Source organism: Musa acuminata, chromosome BXJ3-8 (assembly GCF_036884655.1).
Source record: "Musa acuminata AAA Group cultivar baxijiao chromosome BXJ3-8, Cavendish_Baxijiao_AAA, whole genome shotgun sequence".
Classification (NCBI taxonomy): Eukaryota; Viridiplantae; Streptophyta; class Magnoliopsida; order Zingiberales; family Musaceae; genus Musa; species Musa acuminata.
The window spans coordinates 52061208-52087751 of NC_088356.1; the positions used below are offsets into that span (position 1 = coordinate 52061208).

The 26544-nt window shown below is 43.6% G+C and overlaps 4 protein-coding genes across 6 annotated transcripts; 2 read left to right on the plus strand and 2 right to left on the minus strand.

Annotated features, from left to right (window-relative positions):
- Nucleotides 1-2143: 2143 nt before the first annotated feature.
- LOC135644992 (la-related protein 1B-like) lies at nt 2144-15231 on the minus strand. Of its 3 annotated transcripts, none has more exons than XM_065163006.1 (6): nt 14564-15231; nt 13806-14304; nt 13559-13721; nt 13389-13479; nt 3187-3258; nt 2144-2971 (listed from the first exon to the last, which is right to left on the minus strand). In XM_065163006.1, exons 1-6 carry the CDS (start codon nt 14945-14947, stop codon nt 2660-2662), a joined length of 1521 nt encoding a protein of 506 aa, XP_065019078.1. In that variant the 5' UTR covers nt 14948-15231; the 3' UTR covers nt 2144-2659. The 3 variants fall into 3 exon arrangements, with proteins under 3 accessions (XP_065019078.1, XP_065019077.1, XP_065019076.1); XM_065163005.1 differs by having other exon boundaries at nt 13806-14334; XM_065163004.1 differs by having other exon boundaries at nt 13806-14424.
- A 4465-nt stretch (nt 15232-19696) lies between these two features.
- LOC135646195 (aquaporin PIP2-7-like) lies at nt 19697-21185 on the plus strand. Its single transcript, XM_065165467.1, has 4 exons — nt 19697-20058; nt 20153-20448; nt 20560-20700; nt 20804-21185. Exons 1-4 carry the CDS (start codon nt 19773-19775, stop codon nt 20924-20926), a joined length of 846 nt encoding a protein of 281 aa, XP_065021539.1. The 5' UTR covers nt 19697-19772; the 3' UTR covers nt 20927-21185.
- Nucleotides 21186-22665: 1480 nt separating this feature from the next.
- Nucleotides 22666-24047, plus strand: LOC135646194 (aquaporin PIP2-7-like). The gene is made up of 4 exons (XM_065165466.1): nt 22666-23011; nt 23094-23389; nt 23471-23611; nt 23707-24047. The coding sequence occupies exons 1-4, from the start codon at nt 22720-22722 to the stop codon at nt 23824-23826; spliced, it is 849 nt and encodes a 282-aa protein (XP_065021538.1). The 5' UTR covers nt 22666-22719; the 3' UTR covers nt 23827-24047.
- A 1271-nt stretch (nt 24048-25318) lies between these two features.
- LOC135646271 (mavicyanin-like) lies at nt 25319-26178 on the minus strand. The gene is made up of 2 exons (XM_065165632.1): nt 25800-26178; nt 25319-25725 (listed from the first exon to the last, which is right to left on the minus strand). The coding sequence occupies exons 1-2, from the start codon at nt 25975-25977 to the stop codon at nt 25400-25402; spliced, it is 504 nt and encodes a 167-aa protein (XP_065021704.1). The 5' UTR covers nt 25978-26178; the 3' UTR covers nt 25319-25399.
- Between the last annotated feature and the right edge of the window lie 366 nt (nt 26179-26544).

Here is a 26544-nt window from a genome sequence, read left to right on the forward strand (position 1 = left end):
TTTGGTGAATTTTGCACCCTCTATGTTATTCTGTTTCCTTCCTCCAAAAAATAATATTAATATCATATTTTATTTATGATAAGGTATAGTCACGACCGGAATGCATCTCCGTGTTTCGCTGCACCTTTTGGTATCTTCATCGTCATGGCGTATTTTACGTGGAAACACCGCAAGAAAGCAGGAAGGACAGATAGCTTTATATGTGGGAACCATATTCTCCTCGATGGAACAACTTTTTAAGGATTAAAGTCGAAGAAGACAGCATCTTATCGAATGAATCACAAAAGTAGAAATACTAATTTTCCTGTTTTGGATCGAGAGCTGGATTATGAAACGGATAAACTATTTGTGCTGTCTTTGGCAGTGGCCATGGCTGGAAAGTAAGTAATCGAACACAGTTATTTACAATCACTAAACCAATCTCTCTTTCTCTTTCTCTATAGAATATATTGAGAGAAAGTTACGTAACATGCACGACCGAAGAACAAAGAATCTTCTTTAGGGGTCCAAAAAGATAAAAAGAAGGAAAGGAAGCAAAGCATGCAACGCTGTGGCGAATCCACTAAAACGGAGCCTGGCTTTTACTAGAAGAACGTAAAGATACTCATGACAAGATCGTTCCTTTTTCTATTTAACCAATCAGAATTGGGATCACCAACATAAACACATTGTTCGCAAGGTTAAACTTCATGTACTGATTCTAACGAGTGCCGAATGAAAAGGCCCTCCATATGGTAAATGATGACATATTATTAACTCTAAAGTATTCACAGCAAAAACATATTTTCTGCTAATTAAACATATCATCATCTACAACTTTGTCCATAATCGATTTTCATCTTTGCACAGCCTTTCACCGATTTCTTTCCTCTCTTTCTCAATTTAAATTTACATATGATATATATTTTTTTAAATTTTAATATTCGGAAACATCTTGCTTCACTCGGACTTATGACTATGCGAGCACATTTCGCCTCGAACGTTTCGAGACTTTGGCACCTAATGCTTTCTTAAACACAATTACGATGATATAAAGATCAAATGAACTTGTCATCACTAACTTGGGAGTTATTATAGGAAGATATCGTTGATGTTCTGGTCAGCCCAACTTAGTCCAAACTCGTATACGCAGGGTTATTCAAGATACCTCAGAGGTGAAAATGTCAAACTCTCGAGGTGCCATGTATACAAAGACCAAGGTTGGAAGAGGTTTCCCAACCGAATCCCTTCGACGCCCAAGTTAGTAACTCGAGATAGATGCATGTGGACGTGAGTGGTAAAAATGCTCCTTTGCGACTATACTAAAATGAGCTTTTATACCTGGTTATATAGGAGCAAAATATTCTGTAAAATATTCTACGATGAGGTAGCTCTCAACTACCTCTAACAACTAACTTCTCCTTAGCCTTTTCTTTACGTGATTGACAAAGGAAGGAGATTACCCTACAACTACTTGTTTTGGACCCTTCTCCATGTAGGCAGACTGATGGGGGACAATCTCTATCTTATTCTTTCATCATGTTGGACGTCATACGGAGGCCATGTATGCATAAGATTATCTAATATGTCTCCAAAGTAAAAATACCAAGCTCCCAAGATATCACCAGCCCAAAGACCCAGAGCAAGAGAGGTGTCCCGACTCGATCCCTCCGAGTAATCCGATTTAGATCCATGTAAACATAAGTGTTGAAAAGTGCTCCTTTGCAACTATGCTAAAATAATCTCTTATATCTGGTCGTAAATATACAAATTCTATGAAATATCTTACGAATAAACAACCCTCAACGACTTCTATGATATTATTCCTATCAAGAGTAATCAATCAACGGTCCTCTCAGAGTAAGTCCAAAAAAAAAATCACGCCACCATCTCACACATCCTACACTTGAGTTTGAAAGCAGAAGATTTAATCATGTATTTTTGTTTAACATCAGGAGCGAAAGCATAAATACTAGTGCACTATTCATAAATGGTACCCCTATCTTTGCTAAAGTCACCATCAGCTGGCCGTGCCTTAATGCATTACTAGGTCAGGTCTTCCAAAAAATTGAGTTGATTGGAGACCGCACTTGACCCTGAATTAACCCGACACATGCATATACTCTGATAACCAGAATCCATCAGCAAGAACAAAATTTACACATCATTCGAATAAAGAATCTTTAATGACAGAAAATGAGAATCACAAACACCTTCAGCAATTTGAGGGAATGGTTTCCAGCTAGGAATAAAGCCATTTTTACAAAACCAGTTCTTGGAACATAAGAACCGATATATCCATTTCTACCCCAAAAAAATTGGCGGTGTATGACCCAAAAATAGTGGGGGATTAGAAAAAAGGAGACCCAAAACTCGGTAGCAATGAGATATCACCAGTCAAAAAGCACCATTCAGCCCAAGTCAAACCAAACTACACACCTAGAGAGCAGTAGTCGATCAACCAAGCTATTGGATTTAAATTATTGCCTTTGTTTTATATCTAAATCTTCTTTTTTCCTTCTATTCCCCCTTTTTATCTTGGTTGAGCATTTGCAGCTGAAGGCAAAGACGTCAACTAAAGGGTCAACTAAAGGATCGCACGCTCATCTCTTCCGTTTCATGGATTGATTTTAAGCAAATCACTCCGGTCTGATCTTTACACAGACTAGATAGTTCCGACTCATTGCAGTGATGATTGGCTGTTTCCATCTTCAGCGGGAGCATCTTGCCTCTGGTTGTCGATACTCCCTGATGGCGATCTACTATTAGGCATCTCATTATGAGTCTGACTCATACTACGAGGGTTCCCATGAATCTGACTTGTACCATGTAGGGAAGAACCCTCTTCTAGTCCAAAGGCATGCATCTGAGCAATGACTGAATCGTGGTCTGGTGTTCGTGGAGATTGGCCACTGGAAGCAATCTCATATTGATGTGGAATTGATGACAATGTCCATCTCATCCAATCGCCACGTCTCCTTATTTTCTCACCCTGCATCAGATTTTGCATCAACAAGTGTGGAAGTTGTTAAAACAGAGTACATTAAGGAATTTACTCTGTTTTGCATCGACAGATTTTGCATCCGTCGCCACAATCTCAGCAAAGGCACCTACTTATCAATTAATTCTATGTTCCTCAAGAAATAAATTAAGGAATTTATAAAACATAGTAAGATGTTAAGGGAGTGAAAAGGGTGTAAGTTGTACCTGTACTTCCACTACTGTTGAACCCTGTACAGCATCCAATATATATGGAATATCCTCCGTCAACTGCTTGACCTGAATATGATGAAAGAGAAGGTTGTTATTAAAACACAAAAGAACTAAAAGGAGATATGAGCAAATGCTTTAAGCATGAAAAAAATATCCAGATCCTACAGAGAATAATGGTTTTATCCTGCCATCCACGAGGCACAGTTAGTCAACATAGTGTGTTGATCACATCTAAACATGAAAGATGCCCAAAGAATGCATTTATGTAATATACCCCATCTCACCCACACATCCGGACTACCAATCAAAGGCAATTACTACAAGGACATGAACACAATGATCACGAGAAATTAAGATGTTTATACACACAGCATCTGCTCAACACCAAGCATAATAGGATAACTATAAGCAAACTGTTGTAAGCTATTCTTTTTCTCTATTTCTTTTTTACAGCTGTAAGCTATTCTTATTTTAACCAACAAGACTTGTTATCTCAACTTTTGGTAGTAACAAGGTGAATAATCTCTCCTGCTATGGCTTTGCCTGAGAAAATAATAACTAATGTTCGTGATTGTTTGTGTAGTGCATTTAAAGCAAATAACTTTATCGTTAGAGGTGGAAAACCCCAAAAGACAGTTGCAAATGAACAAAAAAAGTGAGACAGTTTGTCCAAGTGCTTGTAAGATACACATTGTATTGAAATAATAAAGTTCTCGATCAGCTACATGCATCAGCATCCAGTTATTTAGAAAGATACATCTGCATGCTTAGGAGTCTAATCCTTCAATTTGCTTAGCTTCAGAAACACATGACAAATTTACAACAAAAGAGTCACATATGAGACCCATAAATCCACGAGTGGGGAAGATGGTTACAAGCATGCACCAATTAATTAACCATGCACTCAGAAAACAAGAAGAAATATGCAGCAGAGAAGAACCTAATGCAATTATGAATAATAAAAAAGCTGAACCATCCTACAGAGTTTTTTCAGTACATACTTTCCAGATATGATACACAAGATCAATTTTCATTTGTGGAGTTGAAACAAAGACATTGGATCAGAAATTTCTATACAATCTAAATCATGTGATTAAGCAATTAGGTGTACCTCTTGACTAGTGGTATTTTGTCTTTCAACATAAATTCTCTTTACATTCTTAAACCATGCAATCAAGTTTACCTCTTGACCACCAATCTGTCTTATCGATCACTTTTATTATATTGGCATGCATAGGGGAATGGAATGATCACGATTCTTTAAGGACTAAATATCAGAAAAGTCCTACAACAGATCTGCCACAATTCTGAAAAGCAAAAAAAAAGAAAAAAGAAAGAAAGTAACTAGGCATAAAAAGACTCTCAGAAATGAGCAGGAATTCCCTCTCCATCTCTCTCTTTCTAACTTGAAATTTGTTTAAGTTCTCATATTTTTCATCCAATTTCTAACCTTTTTATACTTATAAAACAAAAATTCTTATCCACAACATTCTCTTTACAACAAACAAGATAATTTAATCATGAATGTAATCTACAATCAAATTCACGATGATCATGAAGCTAAGACAAATCTTAACATTAAGACCAATGTGACTTGATATTAGGTGATCTTGAGGACAACCACTGCAACAAAAAAATCCTGATGCAATCTTATAAGATCTCTCTCTCTCTCTCTCTCTCTCTCTCTCTCTCTCTCTCTAAGTCTTTTAGTATTTTCTTACATATTTTTATTAATAGACTACAAGAGATATTTGATAAGATTATAGCCTATTTCAATTATAAAAGAACTTATCAAGTTACCATAATATTTGGGTCAAGAGAATTCATTGGAGTCGTAGGATGTGTCTATGCTTGTTGTGTATAGAGTCAGAGAGAACAAGGAAAGCAAAAGTTAGTAAGATTCAACAATATACATTGGTTTAATTTACGTTTTTTGGACAGTCGATCATAATGTACCTCTGTCAATGAATAAGCTAATAAATTCTGATATTGAGACAATGCTTCTTTAGGACTGGGTCTTGTTTATATTCCTTGTTTCTCTCATGAGTCATGCAACAATATGCGTTGGTTTATTTACTTTTTTGGAGGGTCAATCATCATGTACTTCTGTTTAGGAATAAGATGATAAATTCTGATATCGAGACCAAGGTTTGAAATATCATGCCGTACTGTCACGAATGGTCGTCACGCACCCGCAACAACTTGGTTCAACGAACCGTTCGTCGCTTTTGCATACATGTACAGATGCTTGGTAGCATATTTTGCCTTGATTTTATGTGTTTTTGCTTGTAAAAATGCATGTTCGAACAGGTTGCAGCGCTACAGTGCGATCGCTCACTGCGCCGGGCAAAACTACCCAAAAATGGCTATGTTTCCGCATGCCACGGCCTGTTTTCTGTAGACCACAGCTGCACGCAAAATGTCAGCCATCTCAACACCCTAGAACCCCCGGGGTGGCACAGGGATGGATGGGGCTTCGGTATATTGTCAAACGTTAAACAATCTTCACAAGTTCGCACGTTAACTTGACGAAAATTTGCCTTCGTGTCTGGCACCCGGTGAGCAGTTGTTTGTGGACTTGTAATTGTTCGTTCTACCTTCTAAAGTCCTTGTTTTCTCCTTCCTCTCTTTTCTCTCTTGCACTCAAGGTGCTCGCTGAATTACTTGTGAAGCTTCCCTCTTCGCGAGACGTCGGAACTTGTCCGTCGCTCGTATTCAATATAATCAACTTTTTGTTTTACAGATCCTTCGGGACCTATACGAGGTTGCAACTAGGTTGACCCTTTGCGGACGCATATGTCGCAAGGGCACCTCATGATTTAGGCAATCCCAACTAAGTTCGAGGAGTTGGCGCAAGGGTGCTTCACGACTTAGGCAACTTAAGCTAAGTCCATGACTTTGTCGCAAGAGTGCCTCACGACTTTGGCAATTTCAGCTAAGTCCGTGACAGTACTGCCCGGTATGGGCGATACATACCAATCCGCCAACAAACCGACATGCGAACTGCCCGCCACCAAGCGATATCAAGCATTTGGCTATTTTACTTTTTTGGAGGGTCAATCATCATGTACTTTTATTTAGGAATAAGATAATAAATTCTGATATTAAGACCAAGGTTTGAAATACCATACCGTACTACCCGGTACAGGCAGTATGTACCAATCCGCAAGCAAACTGGCATGCAAACCGCCCGCTACCAAGCGATATCAAGCATTTGGCCCCGTATCGGGCGATACGGGGTTGTACTAGCTGGTGTCGATCGATTTCGACCGTTACCGCCTTGTACTGGACATAGGCATAGCATTCAGCAACTCGCTTAATCCATAGACATGGCAGTGACGTGGACAGCAGTGTCTCGAGTGATGATGGTAGCAACGTCAGGGAGTCGTTGGTCCTATCTGCATAATTTGAGGGTAGTGCATGGACCTATTAAATCTCGGATTTTTATGATAAAATCAATTAATAAAGTTATGATCTAATGAGCGTTTGAGTGATGCAAGACTAACTTCGATCATAGAAAGACAAATCGATTGAAACAAGAGAATCAGACGTTGGGCCGGAATGGATCATATATCAGAGATTGGACGTTGAGCCAGAGGATTGGTCGATGTGCCGAAAGATAGACTTCGTGTCGTGAGTTCAAGCATCGGACCAGAAGATTCGGACATTGCGCCAAGAAAATCGAATGTTACGGGAAGTCAACATACCGATGAATCAAGCAATACACCGAAAGAGAGGACGATGCGTCGAAGATTCGGACGAAGCGCTGGATAAACAAATGACATGTCGAACAACATAGGATTCATGTTTGTAATCGTTTGTGTCTTGATCAAAGTAGTTTATGTTTTAATTGAGTTGGTTTTGGGTGTAACCATGCCAACTTGATTAGGGGCCCATTAGGCATATTGGAAGGCCAATTCAGTGACTTGAAATTGGGCTAAGCAGTGGCATCGCTAGGCCAACCGGTGGAACCACTTGTGAGCTAGATGGTACAAAATGTACTTTTCCGAAAAACCCGATGGTGGTACTGCCCAGACTGGGTGGTGGTACTGCCAATGCACAGGGTGGCAGGCGATGAAACCGCCAGTACCCCGAAAACCCAAGGATTTGAATTTTGGCTCCATTTTTTAAGTTATTTGGGGCCTATAAATACCCCACTTATTCTTGCTTGGGATAGCAAGAAAAAGAATAGAAAGGGAAAAGAATTCTTGAGGATAAAAGTGTTATAATTTCTCTTGAATTATTGAGTCTCTTCCTCCTTCTAGGGTTTAGAAGTCTTTCTAAGGGAGGAGTGAGGTCTCTTTGTAAAAGAAGAGTGTAAAGGTTCTCTCTTGAGTTTGTAAAAAGGAGTAAGGGTTGTAAAAAGGGTAGTTGATCTTCGCCCGTTGAAAAGAAGATCGGTAGTGAAAGTCGGTGGCCTCGAAAGAGGAGGAATCGGGAGTAGACATAGGTCGAGACATCCGAACCACTATAAATTGGTTTGCATTTCCTTTATGTTTTTTATTCTTATTACTAACTAATTTACTTGTTCACTACTTTTACTCACATTTCAAGTTAAACGTATTTTCGACACGGGTTTCATCGAACGAAAATTTTTAAATCTTAACTTTTCGAAACCACTAATTCAAAACTTTATCCTAAATTTTTTTTATTTTTCAAGTATTTTCGGAGGGTTTTATGTCTATTTTAAGCATACCGTTCTGTCACGGACAAACTTCTCAACAAGATGTTGGATGTAATGCTTATGTGTGTCCGTGTCTTTTGGCATGTTCATGCCTTGTACAGAATGTAAAGGGGTGGCCGAAGGCTTAATAGTCCCATTTTAGTTGGGTTGGTGGCCTCTTTAGGCTTGTAAATAAAGGTTGTGTCATGTGGACACGTGCGAGAGCTTTTCGATCTGTAATGGACCATTTTACCCTTTGTTGTGCCACTGTTCAGAGCTTGTAAAGTCTGTTTGTAATTTGCATTGTCTATGAAGTGTTTTTCGGAGATGATTGCTTGTGGATCCCGATTGAGGCGTTCTCTCTTGCCCGTTCTCTCTTTTGTTGGTCCTAAGGGGCAATGGGAGTCTTCGGGGAGGCTGACCTTTGCGGACGGACACGCAAGGGTGCCGCACGACTTAGGCAAAACCAACTAAGTCCGTGTCATATGGTATCAGAGCGGGACAAGCACTCATAGAAACACTTAGCATGCAAACGTGGGGGACCTAGCGGGACTGCGTTGAGGGCAGTCAGCACACGCGCGACCGTTTGGGGGGGAAAACGGGCATGGAGATGTAGGGAAAAAGGAGTCGCTCAGAGGAGCGGGCATCTGAGATTGGCATTCAGAGGAATGGCCAACCCTTCGCGCAAGAGGCACCACGAGAACAGGCAAGCTTGGAAGAATGTGGAGCGCACAAAGGTTGGGATGGCTGAGTTTGAGCTACGGCTCAACGTTGACAACTATACTTGATGGTGCTCTAGGCAAGCGAGGCGCTTGGCAAGAATGAGACCATCCAAGGTGGAATGAGTTGCTCAACGACCAAAAGAGTTATGCAAAGCTCACAGAGGTGAGGGGAATTGCTAACTCGAAGAATTTGGTACTCATGCATGGGCTTGTATGCGGACGATGGAATGTTCGTGTCCATCCCAAGGCGACCGAAACTCGACGCCATGAAGCATTGAAACTTTCTTTTCGGCATGTGAAGGATACGTCCGTAGGAGGCTGAAGTGTGCAATGAGTTCAGCATGTTGCTAGGCCTTGAGGGGTGCAGCGGGGGTTGTATTAACGGGGAGTCGCAATCTAGCAAGTGCGTTTGCAGGAGGCAGAACAATGCACAGTTTGCTCAACAGATCGGAGTAGTCCAAGGGGATAGTAGTCTCCGAAACGAAGAGAGATGTTGCTCCAATGGGACAGTTATCCAGGAGGGATAAGTCTCAGCTCTCCAGAGGGAGAATCATGTGAGACGGACTTCACATGTTGAGGAGGAGTACCTCAATAAACAACAACTCCACGAAGCTCGATGGACTGAGCAAGCGGCGAGGAGTCGTCGCATGATCTCGCTTGAGAGAATGCATTGGTGGATGCATTGCGAGATCAAGTGGGGGAGCAACACAAATGAAGGCGCACTTAGAGTCGATGTGGAGATCGGACTCAAGGGAGGGCTGACCCGTGGAATGGTGGGCGCGAGGGCCACCATCAACTCAATGCAAAAACGAGGAGCGGAGCAACTTGGGTGTAACTTGGCGAAGTACCCAAGCCGCATGAAGGGAGCCAGCATAGAAGTTGGAACGTGGAGCAGAGGCACAGTGCTTTCCTTAGACAGAGGTCAAGGACATGAACTCTTGCAGAGGCAAGAGTAGGATCATATTGTTCCATGGGTCCTTCATTCTGACGGAGCGGACTCATCTTGTATGGTGCCAAAGACGAAGGGAGCTTCGGGGCACATGCACCTTATCTCGGAGAAGCATTTGATGGAGGAACTAAGGCGACTCAATTTGCGGAGGCGAAGTTGGGTTCAGAAGGCCTTAGCACGGGGCAAGAGGACGCAGAGGCGGGTACTCTTGAAGAATATGCCACAGTGTTGCCATTCGAGTTGCTAGGAAGGAAGCGATGCGCAGCGGAGATTGTGCTGGTAGGGGCAGAGGCCCAGGATCCAGACAATGGTGCACAAATTACAATGAAGTCGGTGGACTTCGGGAGCTACTAGGCGACGGACTGTCCTAGAGCGGTGCTTCATCTAGGTGTGACCCAAGAGTGGGTGGATAAAGGTCGATTACCAAAGGAGCGAACAAAATCGAAGGTGGAGGAGACCCTGCGATGTTTTGACAGAGGCCACACATAGAGGGTTCACAATTCGAGTTTATCCCACAAGGATCAGAATACAATGGAGATGTCACCAGGAGGCAACATGGTGCAGCGGATCGTGGTGGAACAGTTCGTGGCAATGCGATACACACAATCTGTCCCGTGAGGGATGAGATCATATGGAGGTATGATCGGGAGCTACTGGGAGCTCCGCTTTGGTGAACAACACGACGGCAAGAAGGGCTATGGATTCAAGGAGTGAAGGCCATGGTACCGCAGAGGCGGGTCTTCCGGGCGTGCACCGAATTTTGCATCGGATGAAAACCTTGGTCATCAACATATGGGGGCTGGGTTCCACCAAGGGAAAAGTTCGAATGCAAGTACCAGTGAGTTCCATGGGAGGGACTTGATCATGCAGAGGTATGATCGAAGCAGCTGGAGAGTTGGACTGCTTCAGAGCTCATATTCGCTTAAGGGAGCCCGACAAGTCAGAGGACAAGGTCGAGTAAGCGAACGTTGCTACCAAGGAAGCTAAGGAGAACAGAATTGGTGCAAACCCTACAACGCGATGGCAGAGGCCATGCATGGGAGTTGCAGTTTGTCTTTCCATCGACCAAACAGACTGCTTGGAGAACACATTGGTGTTAAAGCAGGGGGTCGAAAGGGGCAAGGAAGCGACGACGAGTCCAGAGGGACTTAGCTACCCAAAATCAAGCATCAGTTAGAATGGAGGTGGACTTAGAGGAGTGCCACGGAGACATATCTACTGATTGTGAAGAAAGGGGATACAAAGGCGAGGCGACGGATAGTAGTGCCATGGGCATGGCAGCGCCATGGTACCGCAGAGGCGGGACTTCCGTGAAAGTCACTGATCCCTTGCTCTCACGGAGGGAGAGTGTTTGGTCGTGAAAGGGGCCGAGGAGGTGGAGCGTGCAGAGGCAATCTCCAAGTACCGAGACAAGGCTGAAGGGCAGAGGCCAAGAAACTTCGTAAGACCGGTGTCAACAAGTTTCTCATCAAGATAGCCGTAAGTGAAGGACTTCGGGTCATGCAAGAGTGCACGACCAAGGAACGAAGCAGGTAGTACGCGGTGCTGTACCTTTGCTACTCAGTGGAGTAGGCGGCAGGGTTGATGGAGAAGACGGTACAATCCCAGAGGCGACCTCATCTATCAGAGAATTACTCCAAGTTGGGGTGAAAACTTCCCGCATTCCAGAAGTTCGATGGCATTGAGAAGGTGAATCACAGTAGCTAACTCAACGCAAGGAGTGCAAACACTTCAAGTGCTTCAGAAGTGTGAGCAAAGAGCAGGCGAAGACTAGTAACCAGTTCGATGCGTGAAGTACAACCTCGAGGAGGCGGGTGAAGTCAAGTAACCTTTGCCTTCTCAACTCTTAAGATGATGGGCGAAACCGAGTACCCCAATTCTCTTATCTATCCAGCAGAGGAGCTCTGCACAAGTTCAAAGACCCTTCGAAGATAATGGAAGACAATAGTTGTCAAATCCTCACCAACGGTGATCAGTGCTACTGAGAGTAGATTGTCCGCCTCATTTCCCAACGAAATGCCAATCGAAAGCGGAAGTGATGCGAACCTACTTGGATGTGACAACTAACTGAAAGAAGAGTCAATGAGCAGATTTTGTGGAGGAAGGACCCAAAACTTCAGAAGTTTGCGAGGCGATGCTCGTTAAAGCTCCAACAAGCATCCACCCAGTTTAGGCAGCATGTGGAAATTTTGAGAGACTGGCGCAGTAAGGATGGTCTTTTCCTTCATTTGGTGGATCCGCAGGAATCAACGAGGATCAACACAACTCAGCCAACCCCACACCAGAGTCAGAGTCATTGGCGAGTTGAAGCAGCATGGCGGATCAAAGGTTCGACTACTCAAAAACAGCAGCGGAGAGCAGCTGGGAGCCAGGAGGCGCATTGCAGCTGGAGCAGAAGATTGAAGACTCAGCAAAGGCGAAGAGTTGCAGTGTTCACAAAGGCTTCGACGAGGACGTCGAAGGGATAAGTGGGGGAGAATGTCACGGACAAACTTCTCAACAAGATGTTGGATGTAATGCTTATGTGTGTCCGTGTCTTTTGGCATGTTCATGCCTTGTACAGAATGTAAAGGGGCGGCCGAAGGCTTAATAGTCTCATTTTAGTTGGGTTGGTGGCCTCTTTAGGCTTGTAAATAAAGGTTATGTCATGTGGACACGTGCGAGAGCTTTTCGGTCTGTAATGGACCATTTTACCCTTTGTTGTGCCACTGTTCAGAGCTTGTAAAGTCTGTTTGTAATTTGCATTGTCTATGAAGTGTTTTTCGGAGATGTTTGCTTGTGGATCCCGATTGAGGCGTTCTCTCTTGCCCGTTCTCTCTTTTGTTGGTCCTAAGGGACAATGGGAGTCTTCGGGGAGGCTGACCTTTGCGGACGGACACGCAAGGGTGCCGCACGACTTAGGCAAAACCAGCTAAGTCCGTGTCAGTTCGGTATGTCGTACCGTACCATATCGAGCAAAGGACGATACACCGATACGATACGAGATTAAGAACCTTGATTAAGACAATGCTTCTTTAGGTTTGAGTCTTAATTATGTTTCTTGTTTCTCTCATGCATATTCTTCCACTTCCGAAGTAATATATGTCAAAATACACTATCATATACCAGATACCATATTGGTCTCTTAATTTGTCAAAACAATATTGAACCTGTATTTAAAACCATAGTTAGAAGAGCATAAATAATAACATAAAAACAAATTAGCCACAGGAAATTTTAAATATTTTAATACATAAAAAGCTACTGAAAAAGAATAATTGAAGATAAATTGGCAGAATGCTTCTCATGTAACTCAACGTCCGAAAGCAATATCAATACAAGAATTACCAAGCCACAAAATTCTTATTCTGTAAAAGCAATCACTAACAAACTCTTGATCAAAAGAGAAAGAGAAGGAAAAACAAAATAACTATGATTTTGACATCACTAGGTAACCATAAAAAAGAAAAGCAAAAGTTTTTTTAAAAAGATAAAAGCTCGATATTATCAAAATGAGTCATGTTTCTTAACAATTTTTCCTCTTTCCCTTAAGTCATGTGAAAACAAGTATATTAATACTAAAAAAAGTTTAAAGTGAAACATCATACTTACAAAAATTAAAATTAAAATAAATAGAAATGATATCAGACTCATTATTACTCGATTCCATGACCTTCAAAATTCCAAGTTCTTATGGTAAGCAAATTAATGTCCTCTTCTTCAGCTTTATATTCCAAGACAAAGACAAAACATCTGTATTTTTTTAAAACAGAAATAATGATAACGGACGCTTCAGACTTCCCAAACTTCTTATCATGGCAAGTGGTAAGTCATAACCAAAAATAAATGTGAAGAAGCTACAAAGTAACTTAAAACAACTCACCCGATTGAATCCAGCAATCAAGGAGATAGGAACCCAACCTTGATCATCCATATTCCTCCGCAGGAAAGAGTCTTTGCAAAGATTATCAGGACTGAAATGCAAAACCATTAATACGATGACATGGAACTGCACAAGGAGATATTGGTTTACCATAGAGGTTTTTAAACTACCTGAAATAGTATTCTATCTGCTTCACCAGCATAAAGCTCTTATGATCTACCGAAGGATGAAACATTGCTGAAGGATTCACTGGGGATACTTGATGAGTGATGAAAGGCATGCTCCCAAGTGTGTCAGGAGGCGGTGGGGGAAGATAATAAATAGGAGGAATTTCTGGTAGGAAGATCATGAAGATCATCAGAACTCTGTAACAGAAATGACAAAATACAAGAACATCTTAGTAGAGACACAGCTTACCGGGGTAGCCCATGGGGCTCACAAAAGGCCATATATGTGGCGGCATACTAAGAAATTGTGCCATAGCAGGTGGTGGTGGTGGTGGTGGTGGCCGAATGAAAGGTCGCGACTGTCCCCACTGTTGAGCCAATGGCATCGACCTATGTGGATTTCTACCACTAAAACCCCTAGGACTGTTCCAATCATAGCCTCCCCGGTCATGATCATGCCGGGTTCCATAGCGACCATGGTGAGAACTGCTACCTGTACCACCACTATAATTTCCTCTGTGGTTGCCACTATAGCCACCTCTGCGACGATTGCTGCTTCTTTGCAGCTGTGGCGCGAATTCATCACTCCTATGCTGATCCGAATTGCTATTGCCAGTGCTAGCAAGGCCCTCGGGAGAAGATTCGTGGCCTTTGTTCACACCGACTGGTGGCATCTCCGAGAGAATAGGAGGTCGTTGAGGTGCTCCAGGACCATGATTATATGATGAACTGCTGCTAATGGCATCGCTCTTCATCAAATTAGGGTTCGGATTAGGTTCCTGGGGAGCAAGCACATCATAGTTCGGGATAGAACTAGGGTTCGTATTATTAGCATTTAGCTTCAGCTGGTAAGCGTTCATCATAGACCCCTAATAGCATGCACACAAAAATCACTCTACATTCATCGATACGATAAAGACCCAAAAATCTCAATCACAGAAATAACAAATATAGAATATTTCTTTGCGATCGTAGGCACAAAGAAGCTCAAAGAATAAGGGATCGCACCAGGGGGGCAGCGGTCGACGATCCCTCAGCCAGAACCTTCAACGAGTCCAACGAGGAGGATCTGGCAGACGCCCTCGACCCGGACGCCGAGAGCGCGGGCCAGGAGTCCGCTCCCATGACGGGACCCACCTCGATCGCTCCATTGGCCGGCACGTTCCACGCGGGCCTCTTCCCGCGGTCTCCGGCAGCATTGCCGCCGGTCCCGTGCTCCTCGTTCTCCGCCGTCGGGGGGGCGGAGGCGCTGCCACCAGAGGCCTCCGCGGGGACCGAGGAGCGACGGGAGGGTTCCGGGGGAGGGGACGCCGCAGCCGGCGAGGAGGGGGGCCCGTAGGGGGAGGCGCCCTCGGCATGATCGGGAGAGGAGGGATCAGATGCCCGCGACATGATCGGGGTGGCCCAGGCTTAGGGTTCCCAACGGACGAGGCAAGCGAGAGAGTGGGAGAAAAGGGGAGGGTTTGAAGGGGGGGGGATCGGGGAAACTTCGCAGGGCGTGTACTGCGGAAGCCACCGGCAATGCGTGCGCCTCTTTCGTTCCAAGGATTCCGCGCACGTAAACCCAGGGAGACACGAAGGAAGAAGAAGAAGAAGAAGAAGAAGAAGAAGAAGCACGCCGCCCTCGCACTCTCGCTTCTTTATGAGTTAGTTTAGTTTTGGGAGAAAGAGAAGGGGGGCGGTCGTAGTTCTTCGTTGGAATGCTATGCTTATAAAGAATACGGCGGTAGGTGATAGGGAGACGGAAAAACCCTCGACACTTCCCCGAATTTACCCTTTTGTCCGCTGACCACCCGGTCCTCAGCACGGTCGTTGGTTGAATCGAATCGCCGAACCGGTCTCGTCGTTACGTGATGTTAGCGAATGGCAATTCGGATTAGGTCGGACCGCATTTGGGTCGAGCCGAACGCGATCGTAATCAAGTCTGAGTAGATCAAATTGCACGCGATCAAAGTTCATGGAATCTTTCGATCAGGGATTCTTTGATTCGTGGAATATATATATATTTGATTTGCGACAGGTGCTAAATTCAAGTTGGTCGAGTCAGATCTTATCGTGCTAATTAATTGACTTGGGAGAATGGAATGGATTGGATTGGATTGGATTGTTCGATCAATAAGAACATTATTCACATAAAATAGTTTGTATGGAATCAATTTCTTTAATCACTAAGATGTTGTTTAGTTGTGCATGTAATGATGGGATGGGCCTTTATGGGCAGGAACACGATGGATCCCTAAGACACATTCATAAACACATTCAATCTGACTGCATTGTATGTCTAACTTATGATCAAAGTCAATCCAATCAATATTTTTCTTCGTGACCAAGTCAATATACGAGTCATTCATTTCATGCCCAAATCATTTAGAAAATAATTATTTTTCAATATATATTTCAATTCTTTCGTGCAGCTGTAACAATTGTTTCTGTACTTTTTTATTTATAAATAAGGAAACAGATGATTTCAAACGCATAAAATTGATTTGAATTTGCTCTCGATTGTGATCAACATACAAATCTTTTGTTTTGTTTAATTAAATCATTTCTGAATCAGTAATGGAATAAATGCAAAAATAATAAGAATCAAAACTTGATCTAACACGTGAAGCAAAAGCACAGCTGCAACAATACATCAAAGTTTATCTTTGCATAGTGCAAGTAACATAAACAAGACTCTCTTCTTTCTCTCTCTCTCTCTCTCTGTGCGTGTGTGTGTGTTGTGCATGCTGGGAGCATAAAACCATGAGAAGAAACCAGTCCTCGAAGCCGCTTTAATTCTGTGGGCAAACACCAAAAGGAGAAGCCATGCAACGTCGTCGTGTGCTAATTCGATGGCCATGGCTTCGCTGTTCTCTTCACGTTTCTTTTGTTTTTGTTGTGGTCTGTACTGGCTGGAGATCACTTTTGTTGGTTTGTTTTCTCAGTCACTGCTTCTCGAAATGAACACATGAACATGATTTATCTCCTTTTACGAATGATGTCGCACTCAAATTTCAGATCTAAAATCCTGGATTGGATGTCCCAAAGTGAGTAGTATTAGTACTTAAGAGATCCAAAGAGTAAGACATTCAATATCCGAGAGAGAAGCTAACCTATATTGTGTTAGGATTTGATGTTGATATTATAAATTTCGATATCTTACAAACTCCACTAACTAGGGTTCATGTATCTAATCATGATTAACAAAAATATTCACCCCATAAATATGAGTCTAATTTAATTTAATATATTATAAGATTTGTTTGGAGAGAAAGAAAAGGATTTTTTAAAAAATAAAATAAATCAAAGAGATTGATAATCAAATGATATATTGAAAAGTTGATACAAGATTAAATCTTGCATATATCTATAAAGAAAATCAAATTCTTTGTTACATGAAAAAAAAAAGTCAAAGTTCTTCATCGTCTGAGATCGATTATAAGACATCTTAGTAATATCTTATCATCAAATTTTTGGACTCATATATCATTTTATTATGGAGGAAGAAAAAAATTTTAAAACTTTAAATAAATTACAAAGATCAACTATCAAATGATATATCAAAAAATCGATGCAATAATAATATGGTTCCATAAATTCTGCTTATACCAATAAAAAAATTTAAAATTTTTACTATGTGAGATCAATTACAAGATCCTTGAATTGTCTTTGTTGAATCTCAAGCATACCAAAAAATTGGCTTAAGATTAACGTGGTTTGATAAATCCCGACTATATCCATGAAAAAAAATTAAATTATTTTCTATCTAAGATTAATTATAAGACCTTGAGTTTTTCTTACTAAGCATATATTTCTTTGTATATCTTCTCACATAAACCCTAAATAATTTATATATTTTTTCTCATCCTTTTTAGAAACCCTAGAGGGTGCCCTTGCAAAAGTATTCCTCATATCTTACCTTATCTATATCAAAATATAGAGATAATTGAGATATAGAGATGAAAACTCCTCCTTATACTAGGACATTAGCTCTAAGGATAGTAAAATACCTGCCAATCTCAATAATCTCTTCTTTGGTGAGATTTTATTCATTTTTATAGCATGTTAAGAGAAAATATGTCTTCTTACAATCTTCATTACTTATCCTTGTTAAATATTTGATTATCAAATCTTTTGGGTTCGACTTATCGAGAAGGAAGAAAAGATTTTCAAAATCAAAACAAATCGTAGAGATCAATAATCAAACGATATACTAGAAAGTCAACACAAGATTAATGTAATTCGATAAATTCAACTTATATTCATATAAAAATTAAAATTTTTAGCATATGAGACCAATCGCAAGACCCTTGACTTATCTTCACTCAAGCATATATTTTTTTGCATTCCCTCTCACAAAAACTCTCAAAAAAATTATAGAAACCTTAAAACAAATCCAAAAATATCAAACATATTTCTCACTTTTTATTTCTTCTATCAAAACATACGTAAGATATTTATAGAAAAACTAAGTCCTAATTGTCAAATAAAAAAAATTACAATAATTTTTCTTATATTATGCTTTTTTTATTTCACGTTTTAAAATATCAAAAGAATTATCAATAAATAAAATTAAGCTTGAGATTCCACGTGTCCAAGCTGAAATATTAGTTCTATATTTCATTTGCTAAGTACATTGTTGCTGCAAACAAACACCTGATTAATTCAGAGGGTACTTTCATCTACAGTGCGGCACCAAAGCACTCGACTTCATCTTCCAAACTCAGTTCCGCTGATGAGTTCCTCTCATCTCAACAGCTCAAGGCACGGAACAATGGTTCGAGAGTACACCGACTTCTGGCATTGGCACAGTAGGTTCTTTTCTCCTCACAAGATCCCATCGTCACTGTATCACAAGCATCCAGTTTCTGTAGCAGCAACACAAGGGAAAAGCAATCTGCATTTGTCTGAAACTTGCATGTGTAATCCAGCGCAAGACGATTCCTGACCACATCTAATGCAAAGAACTAATAATGGACCACCTCATCTCCAACTAGCAAGCAATTCATGTGTCAAAATCAATTTTGATAAAAGATAATTGCAATTCAATCTGATATAGATGTTGACTCATAGCTCGAGAAACTTAAACTAATGCATAAGTACTAACCCTTGAGTAAACTAATATCCTTATTATATTTTGAAGATTACTATTGATAACCCTAAACTTTATACAACCACCTTTAATGATAATGAAATACTATTATTTTACATAATCACCTAATTATCTTCATATGATCCATTTTTATCCTTCAATGTCGAAACCCTAACTACGTCTCCTTTGTCGATCAAATTAATTGCCTTCGGCAAAAATGAAAGCCGGCAGTAGCCATCATATGGTGCAACAAAAGCATTGTTTTCTTACACAAGCCAACAAGGCAATGTGCAAGATGGCGACACTATATGTATTTTATGAGATAATATCTGTCCTTGCCACGTTTTAATCGACAAGAGATAAACACGTTATGGTCACTAATCGCATGCAAATCATTATGTTAATGTATGGTTTCGTAATAGCCGTACGATCGACCCCTCGTGATCCGGCGGCTTCTCCTAATGGTCGAAGAGCGGGCGGGATCACGTGGACTGCTTTTGCGTGGGACCCGACCGGTCCCGTGGTGGGCGGCCGCCACGGAGGCCTCTTGGCGTCGAGTGGGCAATTTTGACTCGGTCAATGGGATCGATCGCAAGGCTTCCACTTCGTTCGACGAGCACATACCGACGTACACCGGCCTGACAGCTTCTCTGAGAGTGGATAAACGTTTGATCTCACGAGGTGGTACTGATCATTTCCAGGTCTCTGCAACTGCGAGGGAGGCAGTGGACATGCTCGTGATCCGGTGCTGCTGTCAGTCTCTGCCATGTGATCTCCAGCCGATGGTCAATATGCTTTCTCATATTGCACTCTGATCTTATGGGTGGATGGCCATCCGGTACTTACCCGTCGGCCCTTCTGCTCACCACGGAACCATTCCTCCATTTTGGATAGCTCACCGGTGTCGGATGCCAGCCTTTCCCTCCTCTGTAGCAGCTATGTTAGATGGCACGAGGCGAAAGGACCGCAGAGAGAGAATGACTCTCTCTCTCTCTCTCTCTCTCTACCGATTAAAGTTCGTGTAAGCCAAGGCCAGTTCTGTGGTACGCTATAAATCCCCGCAGCCTCTCTTGCTTTCTGGTCATTGCAGCAAAGGCGCTTCTTGGACACCAAAGAAACGGAAAGGAGGGGGGAGAGACAGGGATGACGAAGGAGGAGATGGCGGAGCAACCGCCGGCGAAGGATTACCACGACCCCCCGCCGGCGCCGCTGCTGGGCCTTGGAGAGCTCAAGCTCTGGTCATTCTATCGGGCCGTCATCGCCGAGTTCATCGCCACACTGCTGTTCCTCTACGTCACCGTGGCCACCATCATCGGCTACAAGGCCCAGTCTCAGAACGACGAGTGCGGCGGCGTCGGCATCCTCGGCATCGCCTGGGCCTTCGGCGGCATGATATTTGTCCTCGTCTACTGCACCGCCGGCATCTCTGGTTCTGGCATCATATCACTCTAAACTCGTCGGGTTTTTGGACGAAGAGTCACTCCTTTAAGCTGATGATGTTGTCGTTCGCTTTATCTCTTCAGGTGGGCACATAAACCCGGCCGTAACATTCGGCCTGTTTCTGGCGCGGAAGGTGTCGCTGCTGCGCGCGGTGTTCTACATGGTGGCGCAGTGCATGGGGGCCATATGCGGCGTCGGAATCGTGAAGGGCATCATGAAACACCAGTTCAACAGGTTCGGCGGCGGGGCTAATGTGGTGGCTCCAGGCTACTCCAAGGGCACCGCGCTCGGCGCCGAGATCATCGGCACCTTCTTGCTCGTCTACACCGTCTTCGCCGCCACCGACCCCAAGCGCCGCGCTCGCGACTCCCACGTCCCGGTATGTGATTCGTCTCACATGCATGACTCACTCGTCATCCATGCACCCACACGAACGCTCCATTTCTCTGAACGAGATCGTTGTGCTAAAGCTTTCGTCATTGTGGTGCAGGTGTTGGCTCCTCTGCCCATCGGGTTTGCCGTGTTCATGGTTCACTTGGCCACCATTCCCATAACTGGCACGGGCATCAACCCCGCTAGGAGCTTCGGACCCGCCGTCATTTACAACCGGCACAAGCCCTGGCATGATCACGTCGGTCTCTTCACGTCTCCAAAGTCCTTTACGTGATTTCCTTTTTGCCTCGAGCGATCGATTCATGAGTATAATTTCTTGCGTTGTGCATGCGTCGGTGCAGTGGATCTTCTGGGTGGGTCCGTTCGTCGGAGCACTGGCGGCGGAGGTATACCACCAGCACGTGTTGAGGGCGGCGAACGTCAAGACTTTGGGCTCGTTCAGGAGCAGCCGGAGCAACTGTTAGTGTGTGAAACTAAAAGAGCAGCACTGTTGGTGTGTGAAGGTGGTCTGAAGCCTGCGACATGGATTGCTTGTGGAGTTTCTCTTTCCTTTGGGTTTCTTTTTCCTCACTGTTCTCCTGTGGACTCTTCGATTTATTGTCCAAACTAGCTTTGTGATGGGTGACATGATGTTTCCCTGTTTGGTTTGCCCGTGGAGGGGACTGTCGTCCTGCTTAGGAGCACCGTTCAAATATATCTTGACGATGAAGGTGTCTTCTGGCATTCCCCGGAGACTAATGCCCATTTGTTCTTGAGCTGTAAGGCAAATTACCTTTGGTGACGGTGAACAGGGAGATGCCGAAAGTGCTTTAATTACTCCTCGTTTCACAAACACAACTTACTAATTAATTTTCAGAAACCCTTCCAATTAAACTCTGTAAAATGGATCATTTTTGTTCACTGCAGTAAATCTCACATCTGATGGGGGAAAAATTTGGAATCGATTTATATGATCAGATGACTCCGTCATTATTAGTTTGAAGGATTAATGATCATTATAATTACTACCGGAAAAACTTTGTTTTCTCTTGACTTAAGTTTTACCCTCTCATTATCTCGACAGCTGTTATTTGTATCTATTTCTTTCCTATTATAAGAATATTATTGATTTCCTATTTCTTTCCGCCGTATCTCCCTCGGAGATATGGTGTGGGCCCCCTTGAATGTGTGGCCATTCTGGTGGGTACCCGCTTGCGGTGTTTTTTGCCTTTTGGCGAACTCGATGATGGGCCGATCCCAGCCGTCGGATGCTTGCACGTAAAGGTCAGCCGGGTGGGCCCGGACAGCGAAGCCCCGACATGGACACGAATGACCTTGACACGTGTGCCGGGCCCCATGCACGCGCTGTCCGGAATGCGGACTGTCCAACCACTACGCTGCCGCCCCCATGACCGACGCCTCCGTCGCCACCCTCCTCCTCTCTGGCCACGACGATACTCCTGCTGCTGCTGCTGCAAGACCATCAGTGCGAGTACATCATGCCTTGTTCCGTCCATTTCTCATTCCTTCTTCTTCTTCTTCTTCTTCATGCGGTAACCGGTCAGTCTGTCCCTCTGGTTCTGAGCTCTTGGATGTGGCGGAGGAGATGGGCCACATGACATGGTCGGTCTCCTACGACGCAGAGCCTAGATGCCGCTCGCTATGCAAAAGGCTAGGTTTTTAGCTCAGTGGTGTGGGCGATGGTGGATCACGAGCTCCCACTTCGCATGTTTAGGACATGAGCCTGACAAGTTTCTGTCAGTCTCCTTGGTTCATCATCATCATCCTGCACCAGGATTCATCTCTTCTCCTTCGCGGGAAGGCGGTACTGCTCAACATCGTCATCCTCCACCCGAACGTCCCTGCTCCACTTCCGAGTGCAGGTCTCCGCCATGTGAGCTCCAACTCATGCTTTCGTAGATCCCAGTCTGATGCCTTTTGACAGCAAACGCGACGGTGTGTGGCGACGCAGAGGCGCCGCTTTTTATCCCGACATGTCATTAGTAACCGCTGCCGGGCTTTGGAAAGAAAGCCACGAAGTCACGACACCAGACGAGGAGGAAGAAAGAGAGAGAGAGAGATGTGACTCGTCGTGCACATGGTTGCGCTGTAACTGGGCCCTGTCACCTCTCTCTGTCGCCGCTATCACGTCTGCAACACCACCCAATAATAATGCACCTTTGGCTTCTACATTATAAATCTCCACCACCTCTGTCTTCCTCCGTGCTGCAATCAAACATCCGTAGCTGGAGAGGAGAGAACAGAGTAGAGTCGGGAGATGTCGAAGGAGGTGATGGCGGAGGCAGAGCACCCGCCGGCGAAGGACTACCATGATCCTCCGCCGGCGCCGCTGCTGGACCTGGGGGAGCTCATGCTCTGGTCCTTCTACCGCGCACTCATCGCCGAGTTCATCGCCACGCTGTTGTTCCTTTACGTCACCGTGGCCACCGTCATCGGCTACAAGGCACAGTCCCAGGACGACCAGTGTGGCGGCGTCGGCATCCTTGGCATCGCCTGGGCTTTCGGCGGCATGATCTTTATCCTCGTTTACTGCACCGCCGGCATCTCTGGTTTTGGCTTCATTTCTCTCTCGACTCGTTGGATTTTGGAGGAAGTGCCACTTGTTTTAAGCTGCTGTTTGCTCCTCATCAGGTGGACACATAAACCCGGCCGTCACGTTGGGTCTGTTCCTGGCGCGGAAGGTGTCGCTGCTGCGCGCGGTGATGTACATGGTGGCGCAGTGCTTGGGGGCCATATGCGGTGTCGGGATCGTGAAGGGCATCATGAAGCACCAATTCAACGCCTTCGGCGGCGGGGCAAACTCTGTAGCCGCAGGATACTCCAAGGGCACCGCGTTCGGCGCCGAGAGCATCGGCACCTTCGTGCTCGTCTACACCGTCCTCTCCGCCACCGACCCCAAGCGCAGCGCCCGCGACTCCCACGTCCCGGTATGTGATTAATCTCACACGCACGACTCGCTTCGCGGCGATGCACCGGCCACACGAACGCTTCATTTCTCCGTGTTGCAGGTGTTGGCTCCGCTGCCCATTGGGTTCGCTGTGTTCATGGTTCACTTGGCCACCATTCCCATAACTGGCACGGGCATCAATCCGGCGAGGAGCTTCGGAGCCGCCGTCATTTACAACCAGCACAAACCCTGGCATGACCACGTCAGTGTCTTCGCGTCTCATAGATCCTGCTCTGCCAATCTCTGTTTCGTTTATCTTCTTCGAGTATGATTTGGTTCGTGCATGCTTTGGTGCAGTGGATCTTCTGGGTGGGTCCTTTCGTCGGAGCTCTGGCGGCGGCGGTGTACCACCAGTACGTGCTGAGGGCGGCGGCACTGAAAGCTTTGGGCTCGTTCAGGAGCAGCCGCAGCAACTAAAACAGCCGCTGCACCTTTGCGTTCCCTTCTCCGTCTGCCTTTTGTTAGCATGTGAAAGTGTTTGCTTTTTGTCCTCAACTCTGTTGCCCTGTGGACTCCTTAATTCATTCTCTTAAGCAGCTTTTAGTGGGCTACATAATGTTTTAACTCATTTGGCTTTTGTTTGATTTGCTTGTGGAGGGGACTGTAATATTTTTCAGATGACTATTATTATTATTATATCTTTTTCGCTTTGTTTTTGCTGCAATTATGGGATATTACATTCCCTAAAGACTGGCCATTGACCTCAGATCAATCCCACTCTCCTCTATTTCATCAAAACAATTCATACAAATCTATGAAGCATAGGAATCAAAAATCAAATCACAAGTTCAACAAATCAGACACTGACAAAAGAGTCTATTATATGTTCAAGTTCACTGCTAAGCTCATGATGTCAGGGGTGGCAACGAAGCTACAGAACACAATAGTACAAACATTATTATCTGTTCCCTTTAGGAGTGGGAAAGTTTGTGCAGCACAGTGCAAAGATTCCTTTGCCTACACTTAGAATTGACATGCATGACAATTCACCTAACCCTGGCAACCTCCAAAATAACACACAGTCAAGTGATTTCTTCTGCTTGTCATAACATCACCATCATCTTTTTTTTGGTCTCTGAAAAATATTGTGCAAAAGGTGGAATATTTCAGGAAACACATGGTGTTGGTACTATTGGGTTCTTTTGTCTCCAAATGATGCAAATGATGATTCCCCTCAACAGCTCCTTTTCAATCATTATTAAGCAGTTCTCAGAGCAGTCAAAGTAAGCTATAAAGCTTGATACTGTGATGTGGAGATGCTCTCCCTCTTGTAAAGGTTTTCTTCTGCTACTCTAATTACATTCTCAGTGTTGTCCATCTAATCTTTTTCTTATAATAATAATAATTTTTTTATCTGATTGAGATTTATAAAAAAATTTTATTATATATTTAATTAAGTTCAAATTATTTTAATATTTATTTATAATTTTTATAAATTTTTTTAAAGTCTTTGTCTATCTTTGTACATCACATCTTATGTTCATACCATATTAAATAATTTTTATAATAATTTTCATATCTCAATGGTATGAATATATATATATATATTATTTAAAATCTAATACATATAAAATATTATTAATCTAATAACCATCTTATAAATTTTGATATTTAATTTATTTGATAAATGATCATCATAAGTATCATTATTGTTATTCTCCAATTTTAGAGAGTTTAAACCACCAATAAGATGTTGAGGTATGGAGAAGAACATATAGTATAAGAATGTTTGCTTTGTGCACTTGTTCCCCATGAAAAGGACTGCCAACAGTCATTATTCTTTCTCTCATTGACCTTTTGTTTGGATGAATACTTGACCAAATATTGACAGCTATAAAGCATCTTTTTCTTTGTCTCATAATGGCAGGCTTTTACGAGTCTGACTTCAAATCCTCCGAAGGATGAGAAATGGAGAGGAAGACGGAGCCAATCAATCAATGTTGTGGGTTACATCGATCACCAGCCCACCCAGTGATGCATCGTTCATCATTCAATAATACAGCGAGCCCCACATCCCCATTGTCAAACCCAAAAGCCACACCGGCGCTCCTCGAGGGGCCGCACCGCCCTGCGCCGGCGCCTGCGCCTCGACGCCCCCTTGGGAGCTCGAATTCGCCACGCTGATGCCGAACTTCATCCCGCCCAGGCAGTGCCCGCTGGTGTTGCATATGAACCAGTACGTCGTCGCCTCCTCGAGGGCGACGCGGTCGGCGCCGCTCGCGTACCTCCTTAGCACGCCGGAGCTGGAGTTGCACGACCTGTACGTCTCCTCCGTCACCTGATACACGTCGTGCTGCCCCGCCAGGTACCTGAAAACTACATCACGATGAAGCTGTAGTGATCGTCGCTGGTACGCACACACACGTACGTCGTCGATGTATAGAACATACCGAGAACGTCGCCGACGGTGAAGTTGTACTTCTCGGACCAGGTGAGGTAGTTGGTGCCGGTGTTCCACCCGTCGTCGTCGCCGACCGTGTAGTCCGTGGCCGCGACGTGGTGAAGCGCCATGAGAGGCAGTAGGATGAGGGCAAAGATGGCGTCGCGCAGGAAGAGGAGGGAAGGCATGACTTGTGTTGATGAAAGAGGAAGAAGACGCGCAGGTTCTGTGGATTGAATTTGGTGTGGGGTGCCGCTTTAGGTAGTTGGATAAGGGATTTAATTGGAAGAGTCAAGTCTACCAGGAAGTGCTGCACCAGTTGCTCTCCCATTATAGAAGACACAAGCTTCGAGCTGTCTTCCTCCTCAACGTTTGTTTGTCAATTCCTTCACTAATCTTCATGTCTACTTTGACATTGGACGGTTCTAATTCGATTATTTTTTTTATCTAATAAAAATAGAATTTTTAGGATATGATAAGTTCATTTTGTTTGAGCAATATAAGAACCAAGAGCTCGTAAGTCCGTCAGATCTCCCTTACCCTCAAAATTACTTTTTAGAACTCATTTAAACCACCATAAGCTCATTAAATCCAATTTCTCAATTATAATATTTTTAATAGATTTATAATATTTTTCAAACCACTATAAGCTGAGTCATAAACACTAAACTAATATGAAAATCTTCCTATTTATTTATTTTCCTTCCTAAAATTGTAAACTTATATATTTAAAAAAATTATTTTTATAATACTTT